General features: G+C 45.3%; 1 protein-coding gene across 2 annotated transcripts in view; it reads right to left on the reverse strand.

Moving 5' to 3' along the window:
- Positions 1–16154, reverse strand: part of PDE10A (phosphodiesterase 10A) — a 291576-nt gene that overhangs the window by 152146 nt on the left and 123276 nt on the right. For both annotated transcript variants that reach the window (XM_069725886.1, XM_069725885.1), the window contains exon 2: positions 8110–8235. In XM_069725886.1, coding sequence (XP_069581987.1) covers positions 8110–8235 — 126 coding nt within the window. The remainder of the gene's footprint in view (positions 1–8109; positions 8236–16154) is intronic.

Raw genomic sequence — 16154 nt, forward strand, 5'->3', positions numbered from 1 at the left:
AGTGGTAAACCTGTCCTTGAACTTTAAATGTCGGCATAAATCCTGTTGTAAACATTTCTTTTGTTGCACCAAATGATGTCATTTGGAAGCAGGAGTTGTACTTCCTGATGTTGTCCAAGAAATGCTTTGATATTGTACTGGTACCTGTCATCAGAGACTTTAGGGGATCTGGTGGTGACAGGAGAGGTGGAAGTTTTATCTTGCCATTTGCACAGCATAAACCTGGTGGTTCATCTTTCCATTTTAGGGCACTGCAGTACATGTAGACCACATCCATTTTTTGTATCTGAACTTTAGGTTTATCCTGATAGTTTATGTCTGACTGGTAACAAAAGGCAGCATGTTTCAAATCTCCAACCATTTCCTGTGCCCTGGTGGAAGAAATAGCAATTCTCTTAGTGGCAAGTTGGCCTTCTCTCTGCTGAGGTGACTCATTGGCCCTTGAGGAAGCAGTTCTTTTATCTGCAAGCCTCGCCTCCCTCTCCTCAGAAAGTTAATTGGCTCTTGAGGAAGCAGTTCTTGTTCTCTTGTCTGCAAGCCTCGCTTTCCTCTCCTCAGAAAGTTCATTGGCTCTTGAGGAAGCAGCTCTTGTTCTCTTGTCTGCAAGCCTTGCTTCCCTCTCCTCAGAAAGTTCATTAGACCTTGAGGAAGCAGCTCTTGTTCTCTTGTCTGCAAGCCTCGCTTCCCTCTGCTCAGAAAGTTCATTGGCTCTTGAGGAAGCAGCTGCTGTTCTCATGTCTATCAGCCTTGTTTCTCGGTCTTCACATTTTTCATTGGCCCGTAATGCAGCTTTTCTTTTTGCATCGGCTGATATTCGTGACATGGAATTCCTTTTCTTATAATAATAATAATCTTTATTTTTATATAGCGCTAACATATTCCGCAGCGCTTTACAGTTTGCACACATTATCATCACTGTCCCCGATGGGGCTCACAATCTAGAATCCCTATCAGTATGTCTTTGGAATGTGGGAGGAAACCGGAGTGCCCGGAGGAAACCCACGCAAACACGTTCTTATGAGGCATTATTGTGGTAAAAATAGTCTGTAACTGGCAGTTTCTATATCCTCTCACATAGAGGTAATGTGACTGACATCAGCCTTTCCTCCAACACACCCTAACTGACATGCTATTACGTCACACAAGCTTTGTTATACGGAGAATGTCCTTTGTTGCCTATATCAGAGTTCAGATTAATTAACTGTAGCAAAATAGAAGCTGAGCAGTGATTGGTTGCTATTGGCAGCCTGATAAATCCCAGCCAACAGGAAGCCCTCCCCCCTGGCAGTATATATTAGCTCTCACATACACATAATAGACAGGTCACGTGACTGACAGCTGTCGTATTTCCTATATCGTACATTTGTTGCTCTTGCAGTTTGTCTGCTTATTAATCAGATTTTTATTTTTGAAGGATAATACCAGATTTGTGTGTGTTTTAGGGCGAGTTTCATGTGTCAAGTTGTGTGTGTTGAGTTGCGGGTTGGGACATGCATGTAGCGACTTTTGTGAGATGAGTTTTGTGTGGCGATATGCGTGTGTCGAGTTGCATGTGACAGGTTAGTGTAGCAAGTTGTGTGCAGCAGGTTTTGCGCATGGCGAGTTTTATGTGTGGTGTGTTTTGAGTATGTACAAGTTTTGTGTGAGGCAACTTTTGCATGTGTTCCAACTTTTGTTTGCGTGTGGCGAGTTTTCCATGAGGTGAGTTTTGTACGCGTGGCGAGTTTTGCGTGAGCCTAGTTTTGTATGTGACGAGTTTTGCATGTGGCGAATATTGCGCGTGGCGAGTTTTGAGTGGCAACTTTTGTGTTTCGACTTATGTGGCGAGGTTGGTGTATGTGTGGTGAAATATGTGCTGAGGGTGGTATATGCATTCAAGCACGTGGTAGTGTGTGGCGCGTTTTGTGTGTGTGTTCATATCTCCGTGTGTGATGAGTATCCTATGTCGGGGCCCCATCTTAGCAACTGTACGGTATATACTCTTTGGTGCCATCGCTCTCATTCTTTAAGTCCCCTTTGTTCACATCTGGCAGCTGGCAATTTGCCTCTACCACTTTTCCTTTCACTTTTTACCCATTATGTAGATCGGGGCAAAATTGTTTGGTGAATTGGAACGCGCGGGGTTAAAATTTTGCCTCACAACATAGCCTATGACGCTCTCGGGGTCCAGACGTGTGGCTGTGCAAAATTTTGTGGCTGTAGCTGCGACGGGTGCAGGTGCCAATCCCGGACATACAGACATACATACACACACACATTCAGCTTTATATATTAGATGAAAATAATGTTGCTTCCTAACTTGTCCAATTTTAATGATAAAAAGCATATGAATATATTTTAAATTTGCTATATTTTTCTCTACAAAAATAATAATAATAATAATAAAAAAAATAATAAAAAAAAAGACGACACATCTTTCAAGTCCCGTTACAATAAATGTCGCTCATGGCAGGTTCCTTGAAACAATTTTCATGTCACAATGCTAAAATCAGAGACTTAAAAATAAACACAGCTGGGAGCTCATAGTTCAGTCAAAGTTGTATTACGCACAGATTAACTGCTACCAGACGTCATCCAGATAAGTAATGCAAACTAAGGACAACATTTGCATAGTTTTGAAGCAATTCTCAACCAATTTAACATACTGAGCTTAGATTTAAAAAATGTGTAGTATTACTATTATGTATATATTTTATTTTTATTTTTCACTATTTTCTTAGGTTATTGAAGCCTTCCTATGTGAAAAATACCTTCTGCACATGTCCATTTTTTCAGTACGTGTAGGGCATCTGTTTTTTTTTCACAGATGACGCATGTCACCATTATAACCTATGTGCTATGCACATGCCTGTGGTTTTACATGGACTGAGTGTGCAAAACAAATGGAGCGAGTTTTTCAGACAACATTGATGACAAGGGCCAATACAAGTTTATGGGTCCATGAAAAACACATACAGCACAGAGTTTTTCACACGGGTTTTATACGAATGTGTGAAGGAGGCCTTAGCCAGAAAACTTCGATGTAAGCTCCTGCACAACGGGCCGTTCGGTTGGGTTGGGCTGTCGCACTACCAAACATTTTCTATAGCTGGTAAGGCCTCTTTCACACTTCCGTCATTTGGCCAACGTCGCAATGCGTCGTTTTGGAAAAAAAACGCATCCTGCAAAGTTGCCCGCAGGATGCGTTTTTTTCTCCATAGACTTGCATTAGTGACGTATGGCCACACGTCGCATCCATCGTGCAACGGATGCGTCGTGATTTTGCGGCCCATCTTGACGAAAAACGTTCAATGTAACGTTTTTTCGTCTGTCGGAACCGCCATTTCCGACGGCGCATGCGTGGCCGGAACTCCGCCCCCTCCTCCCCGGAACTCATAATGGGCAGCGGATGCGTCTGAAAACTGCATCCGCTGCCCACGTTGTGCACTATTTGCACAACGTCCGTCGGTACGTCGGGCCGACGGTTTGCGACGGCCCCGTTCCTACGGAAATGTGAATGAGGCCTAAGCTGGTTTCACACCTGATGAGAGCCTTCGTCAGGACCCCCTCTGGCAAGTTTTGATATCTATACCACAAGAGTGCAGTATGCTGCATTTGTATTTATTTTGTTTTTTAAACAAAGAGAAATAGACCAAATGGACCCCAAGAAATTATGTAGGTTTGGCGCTGGTGACATTTGTCATAGGTAACAGAATAATAAAACTCTGAATGCCAGTGTGAGCCTAGCATTATAGGATTCCTGCCACCATAAGCCACAGTGATGGAAATAAGCTAAAAATGAGCCAAGTACTAGAGGATCTGTAAAAGACAATCCTGTTGATGACATCTTCCTCACAGCTTCAAAGCAATCATTAACCCCTTCATGACCCAGCCTATTTTGACCTTAATGACCTGTCCATTTTTTGCAATTCTGACCAGTGTCCCTTTACGAGGTAATAACTCAAGAATGCTTCAACGGATCCCAGCGATTCTGAGATTGTTTTTTCATGACATATTGGCCTTCATGTTAGTGGTAAATTTAGGTCGATAATTTTTGCGTCTATTTGTGAAAAAAGCAGAAATTTGGTGAAAATTTAGAAAATTTCGCAATTTTCAAATTTTTAATTTTTATTCTATTAGTAGGCGCACGACAGGGCTCGGAAGGGAAGGAACGCCATTTGACTTTTTGAATGAAAAATTAGCTTCAATCGTTTGCATACACCATGTCACGTTTGGAGAGCCCTTGTGTGCCTAAACATTGGAGCTCCCCCACATGTGACCCAATACTGGAAACTAGACCCACCAAGGAACTTATCTAGATGCTTAGTTAGCACTTTTAACCCCCAGGTGCTTCACAAATTGATCTGTAAAAATGAAAAAGTACTTTTTTTTTTTTTCCCACAAAAAATTTCTCTTAGCCTCAATTTTTTCATTTTCACATGGGCTACAGGATAAAATGGATAATAAAATTTGTTGTGCAATTTCTCCTGAGTACACCGATACCTCACATGTGGAGGTAAACCACTATTTGGGCACACGGCAAGGCTCGGAAGTGAAGGAGCGCCATTTGACTTTTTGAATGAAAAATTAGCTCCAATCTTTAGCGGACACCATGTCGCGTTTGGAGAGCCCCTGTGTGCCTAAACATTGGAGCTTCCCCACAAGTGACCCCATATTGGAAACTAGACCTCCCAAGGAACTAACCTAGATGTGCGGTGAGCACTTTGAACCCCCAAGTGCTTAACAGAAGTTTATCACGCAGAGCCGTGAAAATAAAAAAAATCATTTTTCTTTCCTCAAAAATTATTTTTCAGCTCGCAATTTTTTTTATTTTCACAAGGGTAACAGGAGAAATTGGACCCCAAAAGTTGTTGTCCAGTTTGTCCTGAGTACGCTGATAACGCATATATGGGGGAAAACCACTGTTTGGGCACACGTCGGGGCTGGGAAGGGAAGTAGTGATGTTTTGGAATGCAGACTTTGATGGAATGGTCTGCGGGCGTCATGTTACATTTGCAGAGCCCCTGATAATAATAATATAATAATAATTTTTATTTATATAGCGCCAACATATTCCGCAGCGCTTTACAAATTATAGAGGGGACTTGTACAGACAATAGACATTACAGCATAACAGAAATACAGTTAAAAACAGATACCAGGAGGAATGAGGACCCTGCTCGCAAGCTTACAAACTATGAGGAAAAGGGGAGACACGAGAGGTGGATGTTAACAATTGCTTTAGTTATTCGGACCGGCCATAGTGTAAGGCTCGGGTGTTCATGTAAAGCTGCATGAACCAGTTATCAGCCTAAGGCCGGCTTCACACTCAGCGTATGAAAATACGGTCCGTATATTACGGCCGTAATACGCTGAAATGTCCCGAAAATAGTGGTCCGTAGCTCCTCCGTAGGCAGGGTGTGTCAGCGTTTTTTGCGCATGGCATCCTCCGTATGTAATCCGTATGGCATCCGTACTGCGTGGTTTTCTCGCAGGCTTGCAAAACCAACATACCGCTATAGAAATGATCCATGTGTCCCAAAAAGAAAAAAATATATATATATATACTGTATATATATATATATATATATATATATATATATATATACACACACACACATATATATATATATATATATATGTCAGTAGACACATACATGTATATATACTACTATCCACTCCAGCGCTACACAGCCTGAAAGCCGGCAATCCAACCACCGGCCTCCTCCCCCTCCCTCCCAAAACCCGACATGATTCAAGACATGGCCCACACACAGCAAACCATGTCCTCTCTCCACTTCCCCCGCAGACTTGATGTGCCTAAACAGTAGAAACCCACCACAAGTGACCCCATTTTGGAAACTAGACCCCCCAAGGAACTTATCTAGATGTGTGGTGAGCACTTTGAACCCCCAAGTGCTTCACAGAATTTTATAACGCAGAGCCGTGAAAATAAAAAAAAAAATCTTTTTTTTCCCCACCAAAATAATTTTTTAGCCCCCGTTTTTTTTATTTTTCCAAGGGTAACAGGAGAAATTAGACCCCCAAAGTTGTTTGTTTTTCCTGAGTACGCTTATGGCCCATATGTTTGGGTAAACCACTGTTTGGGCGCACGTCAGGGCTCGAAACGGAGGGAGCACCATTTGATTTTTTGAATGCAAGATTTTTTTGGAATCAATGGTGGCGCAATGTCGCGTTTGCAGACCCCCTGATGTGCCTAAACAGTGGAAACCCCTCAATTCTAACTCCAACACTAACCCCAAAACACCCCTAACCCTAATCCCAACCCTAACCCCAACACATCCCGGCCCTAACCCTAATCTCAACCCTAACCATAACCCTAACCACAAGCCTAACCCTAACCCCAACACACCCCTAACCCTAATTCCAACCCCAACTCTAGTTCCAACCCTAACCCTAGTTCCAACCCTCACCCTAAGGCTTTGTGCCCACGTTGCGGATTGGTGTGTGGATTTTTCCGCACCGTTTTTGAAAAATCCGCAGGTAAAACGCACTGTGTTTTACTAGCGGATTTCCAGTGGATTTCCAGTGTTTTTTTTGTGTGGATTTCACCTATATTCCTATTGAGGAACAGGTGTAAAATGCTGCAGAAACCGCACAAAGAATTGACATGCTGCAGAAAATACAACGCAGCGTTTCCGCGCTGTATTTTTCGCAACATGGGTACAGCGAATTTGTTTTTTTCATAGGTTTACATGGTACTGTAAATGTGATGGAAAACTGCCATGAATCCGCAGCGGCCAATCTGCACCATGTGCACATAGCCTAATTCTAACCCTAATTGCAACCCTAACCCTAATTGCAACCCTAACCCTAACTGCAACCCTAACCCTAGTGGAAAAATAAAAATAAATATATTTTCTTTATTTCATTATTTTCCCTACCTATGGGGTTGATAAAGTGGGGGTTATTTACTTTTTTATTTTGAGCACTATGATAGAACCTATCACAGTGATCAAAATGAACCTGGAATGAATCTGTCGGCCGCATGCGCCCAACATTTTGGAAGATGGCGGCACCCATGGTGAAGACGGACGGACACTGGGAGGGACACAGAGACTCGGTAGGTACAGGAGGGTGAGATCGGAGCACGGGGGAGGACAGAGGGGAGAGGGCAGTGGAGGACAGGACGGAGTGGAGGAAAGACTGACGGTGGCGGCAAATCGCTGCTGTCAGTCGGTGGCGGGGGCAGATCGTGGTCTCCAGCTGTGGCCGATGATATTGCAGCATCGGCCAAGGCTGGATTGTAATATTTCACCAATTTTCATTGGTGAAATATTATGATTGCTCTGATTGGCTGTTGAAATTGAAACAGCCAATCAGAGCGATCGTAGCCACGGGGGAAGGGGGTGGGGGTGGCGCAAAGCCACCCTCCCTGGGCTCAAGTACAACTCCTCCTGTACCTGCAGGTCGGGTGAAATTTCAGTTAACCCTTTCGCCTGATTTGCAGGAACTCGATCCTGCCATGACGCCACATAGGCATCACAGGTCAGATTGGCACCGACTTTCATGACGCCTACGTGGCGCCACAGGTCGGGAAGGGGTTAATAAATTTAAAAAAAACAGGGGCCTTGAAAGCATGATCTGCTAAAGTTGGTACATCATTGGTGGAATACTATCTAGGTTTGGCAAAACTAGGCAACGTGGGTTAGAGGTGGGGAGTAATAGAGTAATTGTCTTTCTTCTGGGAACCCCATGCTATGTAATCCAATAAAACAAACTTGTTACAGGACAATCCGTTCACGTGTTGGCTGCTGCCTTCTCACAGCAGGATATAATAATAATCTTTATTTTTATATAGCGCTAACATATTGCACAGCGCTTTACAGTTTACACACATTATCATTGCTGTCCCCGATGGGGCTCACAATCTAAATTCCCTATCAGTATGTTTTTGGAATGTGGGAGGAAACCGGAGAACCCAGAGGAAACCAACGCAAACACAGGGAGAACACACAAATTCCTTGCACATGTTGTCCTTAGTGGGATTTGAACCCAGGACTCCAGTGCTGCAAGGCTGCAGTGCTAACCACTGAGTCACCGTGCTGCCCTATGGGGATATGGGAATGAGTTCTAAGGCAATTACACATATGAAATAAAATATCTTACCTTCGTTTAGGTTTTTCTTCTTCATCCATTTTTCTACTGTTTCAGATGCAACACTTTCTGTTACAAACTCATCTAGCAATTGCGGGTGGCGAGAGAGATATGCCTTTACCTTCTCATCTGTCAAATCTGAAAGAAAGAAAAACAGCAATTACTGAACAAATACTCATAATATAGAGTCCACATTTTTCAAAAAGTAACTACATCTGATTTTCATGTGTGGCACCCCTAGGGGTATTTGCCACAAAAATAGTTACTGACAGTAAATACAAATACTAAAATAGCAAGACTGCACTACCACTTCCGGCCAGAAGGGGGAGCTCCAGAGACTCCCCTTGATCCATTCTGGTCTGAGAGAAGAAATGGCAGTTGGGCTAAGGAGTTGAAAGTGAGAGGTCATACAGCTGAATTTCTAACAGCCCTATGACGGTTTCCAGGCCCAAATCACCGGCCTGAGGAGAAAAGGGACAGAGAAAAAGGACATTGTGAGAATCGGGTAGCATTAATCACTACCCAGAACAGGCGCAAAGACGGATACCGGATCCGTGGCTGTATTCATTATATATAATACAGCAACCGGAAAAACGTGAGGTGATATCAGCTTCACTAGGGCCGGACGCAGCAACAGACACAGAGTTCAGCGGTACTCCTGGAGGGGGTAAGCCGATAAAAGGACTCGGGTTGCCCGTCGAACCAGGACCCGGAGGGGACAGATTGGGCCGGCAGCCAGTTCACATACAGCAGCAGGGCCACACAGAAATTGCGTACAATAAGAGGCGAAGACCCCGGCAGGGTCAAAGTAACTCAGAGTTCCCATACAGACTCCGGTGACAGGATTGGTTGTAAATCCCTTTATGTTGAAGTAAACTGGTTAAACGTTTCAGTGCCTCAGACTTTCATTTGGACAATAGCTATCTATCCAGGATCAGGATCATCACAGCTGAGAGAACCTGCTGCTGATCAAGTAAGTGCCTGTTCCCTCATGATACCCCTTACACTGTGCATTGCCTGAGGCCACAGCACCGGGTCAAGCCACCCGTGACATCCCGCTTAAGAGACAGACCCCATTGGTCCGGTGCTGGGTACCCCGGTCTCCTGGGCGTCACAATTGGCGTCACGAACAGGATTCAGCCAGCCCGTATACCGGGTATTGTGTGCCGTGATTGGAGCCCAAAACTGTGAAAACTTGGATGAAAAATCTTGAAAATTGACTTTATTAAAGATAATTCCATTTCCCATTAAAAACTATTGAAAGTGACTTTTCCCCATTGGTTATAATGGAGTAAAGATGGCCGCCATCACCTCATAACCGTTAGGCACGAGACTGTTAATTGAGCTACGCCATTACCTGAGCCCCAGTCTGACTGAAAAGCTTCAGAATCCGCCATTACAGAGCGCGCGGCGGGCGGGAGCAGCAGGGGGCGTGTCATTGTGGGCGGCACCAAGGTGAGCGCGCTGACGTCAGATCAAGGGGAAAACCAATCCTGCTGCACAGCGGAACTAATCTACACTATCCCGACGGAAGCGGAGGACCGGAAGGGTCCGGATTAACTAAGGGGGCACAGTATGTCGCAGCACGGAGACGCCGCAGCACCCGGCGACGCTAATGCAGCTGAAAGACAGAGTGTCGATAGAGAGTCCGGTAGCGCAGCGGTGCAAGGAGTGGCGCCCATCATGCCTGTGCTGATGCCATACACCCCGGGTGGCCCGTGGCTTCCAATGTATGAAGGTGAGCCTAATACCCTTGACGATTTCAGAGAAAAGATGCTGGCCCATTTTAACATGTTCCCCGTGGGTGAAGTTCAGCGTGTTAGTCTCCTGATGATGCAGTTAAGTGGCCATGCTAAGCGAGAAGTCACAGCATGGGCAGCTGATCTAAAAGGCACTGTTGAACGCATATTTGCTGGATTAAAAGCTACATTTGAAACCACTGCCAGCAGCAAAGCTAAAGTACGATTCTTTAATTGCAAACAAAAAGTTAATGAGGGCGTGAGAGACTTTGCCTTAAACCTGCAGGAAGCCCTTAAATCACTTACACTGGCTGAACCCATTTTTAACACCGGAGCGGATAAACTGCTAAGAGATCAATTTATTGAGGGACTCTACACCCCTTCTCACCGGGGGCATGTGAGCATGCTTGTTTTTAAGAACCCTGAATTGACATTTGCCCAATTAAAGGAGAGCGCTATACGTCTCCAGCTGGCAGAGGCACCTCGGGATCAGGAGCCTGTGCAACCCATGGCAGAGGTTCCTCAACAACAGGGAGTGCCAGTGACATCAGCTATGTCCGGGGCCATTGCTAAGCCCCTGGGGCGCAGTACTAATGAGGCTCTTCAACAAAAGCTTGACTCTTTAACTGATGTTGTTGCTTCAATGGCTAAAATCATGCAGGAGATGAGAGGACCCAAGATGGAGTTGGCAAACCGTAGAGAAGATGTTCCATGGATGAGACCCCGGAGATACCCGACATGGAGAGGACGACCCCGCGACCGCTACCAACCGGATGGACAGCCCATTTGCCGCCGTTGCCAGCAGCCAGGCCACTTTGCACGAGATTGTGATTTAAACGGGAATCCCCTGGGAATGCGGGCCGCTTCGCAGGAATGAACTTTCAAGGCCCAACACCCTGGCACGACAGGTACATCGGAGGACGACCCATTATCCCTATCGTGCTGGACGGAATTCCCCTCAACGCTTTGCTGGACACAGGTTCCCAGATTTCATCTATACCGTATATCCTTTATAAGAGGTACTGGGCTGATGCAGATATTGATAAAGGGCCCTCTGATGTTGAACTAGATATATGGGCCAGTAATGGTAAGTTGGTACCGAAACTAGGATTCAGGGAGATGACCATAAAGATTGGTAAAGTAGAATTGAAGAAACAGGGTATAATTGTTGTTGATGTTGACCGGCGGAACTGTGAACCAACTGTATTGATAGGAATGAATGTGTTAGAGAACTGCTTTTCCGAAGTTATTTCTGTCTTACAGCAAATTGCTGAAACTGCCCAATCCTACCAGCAGAGAGTTCTCCGGAGGGAAATAAAAGTATTGATGTTAAGGCAACAGGTAGAAGTTGCAGGTGGAGAAATCGGCAGTGTGAGGGTAAGTGATCCGACATCTATTGTAATCCCACCAAAAACAGAAATGCTGGTATGGTGTAGAGCAGCCATTGGTACTAAGGGACGAGATTATCAAGCCTTAATAGAACCAGTGTACACCGACAGCAGGCCCACTATACTCACAGCACGAGGGGTAGTCGAGGTACACCGGGGACGAGTGCCGGTACGACTTTTGAACTGTGGAGAGGAAGAGGTCACTTTGCCAAGGTATGCTACAGTGGCAAAGCTATATACTGTTGACAACAATGCCATCACAACCATTGAGCCCTTAGAACCAACCTGTCAGGTGGAAGTCAACGGCTCAGATGGAGAATTGGAGGATTGGTGCCAACAGCTACACGTGGGCATAAATTCAACACCTACCCATCAAAAACAAGGAGTGTATAGGCTAGTGACGGAATATGAACAAGTCTTCAGTAAACACCCATTGGACTTCGGACGGATAGAAGGGGTAGAACACACAATCCCCACCGGTGACCATCCCCCAAGAAAAGAAAGATATAGACCCATACCGCCCGCTCACTATCAGTGTGCAAAAGATATGCTGCGGGAGATGAAACAGGCCGGGGTAATGAGAGACAGCTGTAGCCCCTGGGCGGCCCCTCTAGTGATTGTCAAAAAAAAGGACGGAACCATGAGAATGTGCGTAGACTACCGGAAGATTAATAACATCACCCATAAAGACGCCTACCCCTTGCCTAGGATAGAAGAGTCCTTAACTGCTTTGAAATCTGCTAATTATTTTTCCACCTTAGACTTAACAAGCGGGTATTGGCAAGTCCCTGTGGCTGAGCGAGATAAGGAAAAGACGGCATTCACCACACCAATGGGTCTATGTGAATTTAATCGCATGCCGTTCGGACTCTGCAACGCATCCGGTACCTTCCAGCGGCTGATGGAATGCTGCCTCGGACACAAGAACTTCGAGACCGTCCTCCTGTACCTAGATGATGTGATCGTCTACTCAAAGACTTACGAACAACACTTAATAGACCTGGCAGAAGTGTTCGAAGCCTTATCCAGGTATGGCATGAAAGTCAAGCCATCCAAATGTCACCTTCTCAAGCCAAAGGTACAGTACCTGGGACACATCGTGAGTTCGGAGGGAGTAGCACCAGATCCCGAGAAAATAAGCGCCATAAGGGATTGGCCAAGACCTACCAGCGCAAAAGAAGTGAGACAATTCCTGGGATTGGTGGGTTACTATCGCAGATTTATAAAAGGATTTACCAAGTTGGCAGCACCCTTGCAAGACACCTTGGTAGGGCAGACGAAGAAACCTTCAAACCGAAACCCTCCTTTTCAGTGGAACGACGAAAGGGAAGACTCCTTTGAACAACTAAAGAAGGCACTAACCGGAGAAGAGGTTCTGGCATACCCAGATTACCATCAACCTTTCATCCTCTACACCGATGCCAGTAATGTGGGACTAGGAGCGGTGCTGTCACAAAAGCAAGAAGGTCGGGAGAAAGTGATCGCCTTTGCAAGTAGAAAGCTCCGGCCTACTGAAAGAAATTCAGAAAATTACAGCTCCTTCAAATTGGAACTACTGACAGTAGTTTGGGCTGTGACTGAACGTTTCAAACACTATCTGGCCACTGCAGAATTTATTGTCTATACTGACAACAATCCGTTGACCCACCTGGACACAGCCAAATTAGGTGCGTTAGAACAGCGATGGATAGCCCGGTTATCTAATTACAACTTCATAATCAAGTATCGAGCAGGTCGCAAGAATGGAAATGCCGATGCCCTATCCCGGATGCCACACTTGAGAGATGTAGAAGAAGAAACGGGGGAGCTTGAAGAAATTGAACTACCAGCCTTCCATCATCCCAAGGCAAAACATCATCAGTCAAATACCTATCAGAAACAACAAGAGGTGAATTTTAATCCGTTAGCACACCATAGATGGGCTGACACCCAAGACAGCAATCCGGCTGTGAAGTTGGTGAAGGAACTGCTGACTGAGCAAAGTGCATATCCCGATGAGGATGCCCCAGAAGAGACGCATCAACTCTGGAAAGAGAGAGGCAAAATGTTCCTGTATCAAGGGAAGCTCTGTAGAAGGTACACCAATCCGAAAACACATGAATTGGTTTGGCAGATTATCGTGCCTAAACAAGATGTGAAGATGGTCCTCGAAGCTTACCATAATGGGGCTGGTCACTTCAGTTGGAAAAAGTTAGAAGTACTTCTAAGAGAAAGATTTTATTGGGTCGGGATGAGAAAATCAATCGAACAGTGGTGCAGAAATTGTGGCCCGTGCAACCTCAGAAGAAACGATCAAAAGAACCAAAGAGCACCACTGCAGCCCATAATCACCAAACAACCACTTGAACTTGTAGCCATGGACCACGTGAAGTTGACACCAAGCCGGTCCGGCTATGTCTATGCCTTGACCATCGTGGACCATTATTCACGCTTCTTGGTAGTAGTACCCGTAAAAGATCTGACAGCAAAAACAGCAGCCAAAGCATTCCAAACGTACTTTTGTAGACCCCATGGATATCCAGAACAGGTTCTCACCGACCAAGGTACAGCCTTTGAATCAGAGATCTTCAGAGAATTCTGTAATATGTATGGTTGCAAAAAGATCCGGACGACGGCCTATCATCCACAAACAAACGGCTTATGCGAGAAGATGAACCATATTGTAATAGACCTACTAAAGACTTTACCTGAGACAGAAAGGAATCAATGGCCAGAGAAATTGCCTGACTTGGTGGATCTGTATAATCATGTCCCGGTGAGCTCCACCAACTGCACCCCAGCTTACCTTATGCGTGCAAGACCCGGCCAATTACCAATCGATCTAGAAATGGGAATTCTGAAACCAGACGCAGAAGTTCAAGACTCCAATTGGGATATCATACGGCAAAAGCAGTATCGCCAAGTGCAAGAGAGGGTGGAAAGAAGCCTTCAGCAAACTAGAGAAAGACAAGAGCGATCTTTCAACCAGAATGCTCTAGCGACCCCATTAAGACCGGGTGACCAAGTGCTCAAGAGAAATCGTCGAACCAATAAACTAGACAATCAGTGGGAAGCCGTACCCTACACAGTTTTACCAACAAGAATGGATAATCCTAAAATGTGTCTCATTAGCAAAAACGGAGGCTTAACATCTGTACTAGTGTCAAGAGACAATCTTAAATTATGTCCGGAAGCATTGAAAGAGCCAGAAGTTGTCCAGCCAGAACCAGAAGTTATTCAACCCATACAGATTCAACCAGTAAAGGAAAAAGAAGAGGAAATGTATCACACCTGTATAGGAGACTTTCCCAAAACCCTACTAACATACCATGGTGCAGTAGTGGTTCCCACGGTGGCCTTTTACCCAACACCGAACCCAATACCAGAAGTCCCAAGACAGGAAGAGGCTGACCCCGTACTACGGGAGGTTCCAGGCCAGGAAGAACAGATTCCTGATCAGAGTAATCCCATTCACGGTGGACTTGCCAACTCCATAGTCGTGGAATTATCTTTAGCAGAGAGGGCAGATACTACATCCGCAGTAGACAGTAGTACACCACATGAAGAGACACCGCTATTACGTAGATCACAGCGTAGTAACCAGGGTCAATTACCGGCCAGGTATGCGGATTACCAACTATAAAACTATAGTCATTGTTATCATTCTGCAACGTTTAAGCCCAGTACCTACAGAGACTTGTCTGTATGAACTTATTGCATATTCTTGAACTTTTTATCAGCCCGGAGGCACTAAATCAAAGCTCCGGAAAGACTGCTTTTTGAACTTTGCTTTTTGCTCTTTTTGAACTTTCTTTAGACTTTATATTGGTAACTCCGTTGGAAAAATTGAACTAAATTCCTGGACACAAAGTGCAGTGCCTTTCCTAGTACCTTCAAGGATAGAACTGTATTAATGGACGCTATTTGAAGTGACTTTATACAGAACTCTATTTTTGTTTCCTTGAGTGGTTTTTGTAACTTTTCATTTTTAAGACTCTGTACATATTAATTGTTATTTCAAAATGTTATCGTCCCACAGTCCCGGAGTACTGTTCTTAACTAAGGGGGAATGTGGCACCCCTAGGGGTATTTGCCACAAAAATAGTTACTGACAGTAAATACAAATACTAAAATAGCAAGACTGCACTACCACCTCCGGCCAGAAGGGGGAGCTCCAGAGACTCCCCTTGATCCATTCTGGTCTGAGAGATGAAATGGCAGTTGGGCTAAGGAGTTGAAAGTGAGAGGTCATACAGCTGAATTTCTAACAGCCCTATGACGGTTTCCAGGCCCAAATCACCGGCCTGAGGAGAAAAGGGACAGAGAAAAAGGACATTGTGAGAATCGGGTAGCATTAATCACTACCCAGAACAGGCGCAAAGACGGATACCGGATCCGTGGCTGTATTCATTATATATAATACAGCAACCGGAAAAACGTGAGGTGATATCAGCTTCACTAGGGCCGGACGCAGCAACAGACACAGAGTTCAGCGGTACTCCTGGAGGGGGTAAGCCGATAAAAGGACTCGGGTTGCCCGTCGAACCAGGACCCGGAGGGGACAGATTGGGCCGGCAGCCAGTTCACATACAGCAGCAGGGCCACACAGAAATTGCGTACAATAAGAGGCGAAGACCCCGGCAGGGTCAAAGTAACTCAGAGTTCCCATACAGACTCCGGTGACAGGATTGGTTGTAAATCCCTTTATGTTGAAGTAAACTGGTTAAACGTTTCAGTGCCTCAGACTTTCATTTGGACAATAGCTATCTATCCAGGATCAGGATCATCACCGCTGAGAGAACCTGCTGCTGATCAAGTAAGTGCCTGTTCCCTCATGATACCCCTTACACTGTGCATTGCCTGAGGCCACAGCACCGGGTCAAGCCACCCGTGACATCCCGCTTAAGAGACAGACCCCATTGGTCCGGTGCTGGGAACCCCGGTCTCCTGG

Source organism: Ranitomeya imitator, chromosome 5, assembly GCF_032444005.1.
Source record: "Ranitomeya imitator isolate aRanImi1 chromosome 5, aRanImi1.pri, whole genome shotgun sequence".
Lineage (NCBI taxonomy): Eukaryota > Metazoa > Chordata > Amphibia > Anura > Dendrobatidae > Ranitomeya > Ranitomeya imitator.